The sequence below is a fragment of the Arachis ipaensis genome, chromosome B6 (assembly GCF_059453495.1).
Source record: "Arachis ipaensis isolate K30076 ecotype BB chromosome B6, ASM5945349v1, whole genome shotgun sequence".
Lineage (NCBI taxonomy): Eukaryota > Viridiplantae > Streptophyta > Magnoliopsida > Fabales > Fabaceae > Arachis > Arachis ipaensis.
In genome coordinates, this window is record NC_142441.1 from 127,360,898 (window position 1) to 127,365,032 (window position 4,135).

The following is a 4,135-nucleotide window of genomic DNA, read 5'->3' on the forward strand; positions in this document are numbered from 1 at the left end:
CTTATTAGTATTATAAAAAATGTGAATAGTATAAGCTGCAATTTTTGTTAGTAGAAAAGTAATAGTATAAATTATTATCTAAGTTAATTATATAAAAAAATATGGGTAAATTTTTAAATAATAAAATAATATCACTATTTTTACGTACTATAATTTTACAAAAAAAAGTAGATAATAAATGAATTCTTTTATAAATTATAAATTAAATATTATTATTTACATATAAAAAATATATATTATCAATAATTTCAAAATAAATTAATTTATATTTATATCAAATAATATTTATTTAAGATTATAATTCAAATTTTCATACTAAGCACAGGAAATGAAACTAGTAATAATAAAAAAAGATAACAATGCTTAATTTTGTATTTTTTATTTTTTAAAATACTATTTATATACTAAAATTAGTCACGATATATTATATATAAATATATAAATTATTTAATTTTTTAATATATATTTTATATTTTAGTATATATTTTGTATTAATATTTAATTTTAATAATTAATTTTAATATACACCTAATATATTAATATACATCTAATATACTTATTTTATTTTATATAACTTGCCAAAGTATTTTTTGAAAGATTTTGGAGAAGGGGTCTGAAATAAACAACATTTCTTGTTTTATTTGATGAATCTAAACAACTGCAAATAAAGCACACTGGCAAAGACTGTGCACCCTGACCCGTGTTACTTGGACTCTTCCAATGCATCTTTTGAAATGCAAAGTAAAAGTGAAGAAACAGAGATGTCCTTCTCTCTGCAAAAGCTAACTGCACCGTAACATTCAATATCTCACTTACCCTCAAAGCAGAGGAGAAAATCTGAAAAAGAAATAAAACACATTTTCTTCTCATGAAGAAAAATATTTGTATAGTGTATTCTTTTTCTATGTCAAAGGTAACAATGAATAAATAAGGGAGTAATCTCTAATTTGGTGTCTGAAATTTTGAAAGCTTATTAAAATAGTCCATTATTTTAATATATAAACAAATAATGAAAGTATAAAAAAGTAAGGTATATAAATAATAGGGTAAATTACATAAATAATTAAATGATCATTAATATTATTATATTAATAATCTAAAATAAAACAACTTATATGCATATTTCGTTTGCATATTTATGTAAATTGAATCAATTAAATTTGATTTATATATTTGATTTACTATTGAACAATACATATAAACTAAATTAAATTAAGCTGATTCAATTTACTATTTGTACAAAATTATTGACATTTACCATTTTAAAGTTAAAAGTAACTTTAAAACATAAATATCAATTAGGATATACCTCATTTGGAATCAAATAAAATATAAAAAAAATTCAAAACGAATAAAAATAGAAATTCAACTTTTGTGTTTCAGTTCAAATTCTAAGAAATCTACATTTTTATAAACTTATGAATTTAATAAAACAATAAACAATTTTTAAAAATTCATTAAAAATCATCTTTTGACTTATTAGCATCTAAAAAATCATTACCGGAACTGTTAATGTTAAAAAAGTTAATATAAAGTATAGTCCTCCAAAATGGTACATGGATTAAAACTTGAATTTTTTTCATAGTCAGAAGTAACAGATAGTTACACGTTATAAAATGACCAACTATATTTATACAATATATAATTAAATTTTTAATTATTTTTCAAATTACATACTATATAAATATAATTAATTTTTTTATATTGTATAACTATCTGTTACTTCTGATTTTGAAAAAATTCAAGTTTTAATCCCTAAATTTTAAGGATAAAAATATTAGACAATTTTTAATAATAATATCTCATTTTTCTAATTATGTTTGTAAAAAATCGTATCAAAATTTAATCTCTAAAGTATTTTTTGAGAAATACATATTTAATGTTTAATATTTTTGTTGCGCTTTAAAATTATTTGAGAACATTTTTGTCGATAGTAAAATTCGAATGCATTTTTGTCGGCGACAAAATTATTTAAATGTATTTTTGGTAGTTTATTCATAAATAAATAAAGGTTTAATTACTCTGTTGGTCTCTATAGTTTCGTGAAATTTTCAATTAGGTCTCTATACTTTTTTTCTTTTTAATTGGGTCCCTGTACTATTTTTTTTTCAATTAAGTCTCTCTTAGTAGTAATTGGCTTAATTTTATAGAGATCCAACTAAAAAAAAGAATTGGTATAGGGATCTAAATAAAAAAAAAATGTAGGAATCTAATTAAAAAAAATTTGGTGCAAGGACTCAATTAAAAAAAAAAAGTATAAAGACTTAATTAAAAATTTTACAAAATTATAAAACCAACGGAGTAATTAAACCATAAATAAAAATAAGATTTTGAGAACCAACTTAAGTTAGGCTAGTAGTAATTAATTTACTGGTTGGTTAGAGAATTTGAATTGCGTCTTTTAGATACAATTGGCCTGGGAATTGGGAAATAAAATAGAAAATTAAAAAAAAAAGGAGATTTTTGGGTAAACAAGGTTAATGTAATATGAGAGACAGGGATTGACATATGTCTGCCTGGGATAGGGATGTTAGCGCGCGCGCTCTCTCTGATTGATTGAATTTGATTTGTTTTATTTTATTTATTTTTATTTAATAAGTCTCTTTAACCTTTTATCTGCCGACAAAAATCCAAGGTCCATAATAAAGAGAGAGCACTTGATGCAAGGAGAAGTAATTATCCGGGTTGAGGAGTTGTAAAAACTCTTGCAACAGCAACACCAATTTTGTTCCTTTCTCTCTTTTATTATCACATACCACTTCTTGTGTTATTAAACTCTTTCTTCTTTTAACTTTGTGGATGAACATGGAGGGTGAGTTCCAGAAAGAGCAACAAGTGCTGCTTGTTGCTGACCCTGCTTCTTGCTCAAAGCTTTCTACTTCTTCAACCACCCTTGATGACCTCTTCTCTGCTCAGAACACGGTAAATTACTCTTTCTTCATCTTTAAAAAAAGGGATCTTTTTTTTTTTCTTTTTTCTTGCCACCCACTATAACCTTTTTACCAAGTCTGAAACTTTAATGCAATCTATCAATTGTATACGTCAAAGCTATCAAAACTCTTACAACTATACGAGTTTAAGTGAACTCTAAAATTTTCTTAGTGTGTTTAACTGCTTAACAGTTTATATTGCTTTCTGTTTTATTCTTCCAATTTCTTACACCTAACTTCTCACATATTATTTTGGTTCCAAATTTGAAAATAAAAAATGAGCAGGAAGTGGATGTTGGGTTGGAATGGTTATCAGTGTTTGTTGAAGAATGCTTTTCAAACCCACCAAGCTATATATTGGGACCTTCAAAGAGTGTTGAGGCCACAACCACCACCACCATAACTACCTGCTCCTCCAACAAGAACCCTTCTTCAACCGCACTACTGAAGCAAAACAACAACAATGATTCCTCACTACAAAACTTTTCAGTCCCTAGTAAGGCCAGAAGCAAAAGAAAGAGGCTCTCAGCAGTTACCAACAGACGAAGAACCAAAACTCCTTTCAGCATTTGGTCACACCAAAATGACGAGCCCTTGATTTCAGACCCTCCTCTGTTAAAACAAACTTATTGGTTAGCGGATAGTGAACTCTTTGTTTTGCCAAAGCAGCAGAAGAAGGATAGTGAGAAAGATGTAATAGCCAAAGACGGCGACGACGACGACAAAGACGGCGGTGGCGAAAAGGGGGCGGTGGTGATGAAGAGGGGAAGTCTTGTGAGTCTTGAAGAGTGCTCTGAGGCAGAGGAAGATGGTGATGGTGGGAATAACAATAATAATAATAATAACAATAATGGTGAGAATCCAATGCCAAGAAGGTGCACACATTGTTTGGCACAGAGGACCCCACAGTGGAGGGCAGGACCATTAGGTCCAAAGACGCTATGCAATGCATGTGGGGTGAGGTACAAATCTGGTAGGTTGTTACCTGAGTATAGGCCAGCAAAGAGTCCTACTTTTGTAAGTTACTTGCACTCCAATTCTCACAAGAAAGTTATGGAGATGAGGATGGCTGGCTCTGTTCTCCATTCTTAGTCCGGAAAATCATAGAAATCCTCTAATTGTGTTTTTTATTATTGTGTAAATCAAACTTTTAAAACTGTAGGGGACAAAATATTTGGAAACAATAGATATTTAATTGTTAAGGG

General features: G+C 27.8%; 1 protein-coding gene across 1 annotated transcript; it reads left to right on the forward strand.

Annotated features, from left to right (window-relative positions):
• Positions 1–2,618: 2,618 nt before the first annotated feature.
• Positions 2,619–4,135, forward strand: LOC107604942 (uncharacterized). Its single transcript, XM_016306658.3, has 2 exons — positions 2,619–2,922; positions 3,216–4,135. The coding sequence occupies exons 1-2, from the start codon at positions 2,800–2,802 to the stop codon at positions 4,020–4,022; spliced, it is 930 nt and encodes a 309-aa protein (XP_016162144.1). The 5' UTR covers positions 2,619–2,799; the 3' UTR covers positions 4,023–4,135.

Coding starts and splice junctions, on each gene's coding strand:
- LOC107604942 (XM_016306658.3), top strand. CDS start 2,800: ATGAACATGGAGGGTGAGTTCCAGAAAGAGCAACAAGTGCTGCTTGTT. Junction 2,923..3,215: donor TCTTCTCTGCTCAGAACACG/GTAAATTACTCT, acceptor AAAAATGAGCAG/GAAGTGGATGTTGGGTTGGA.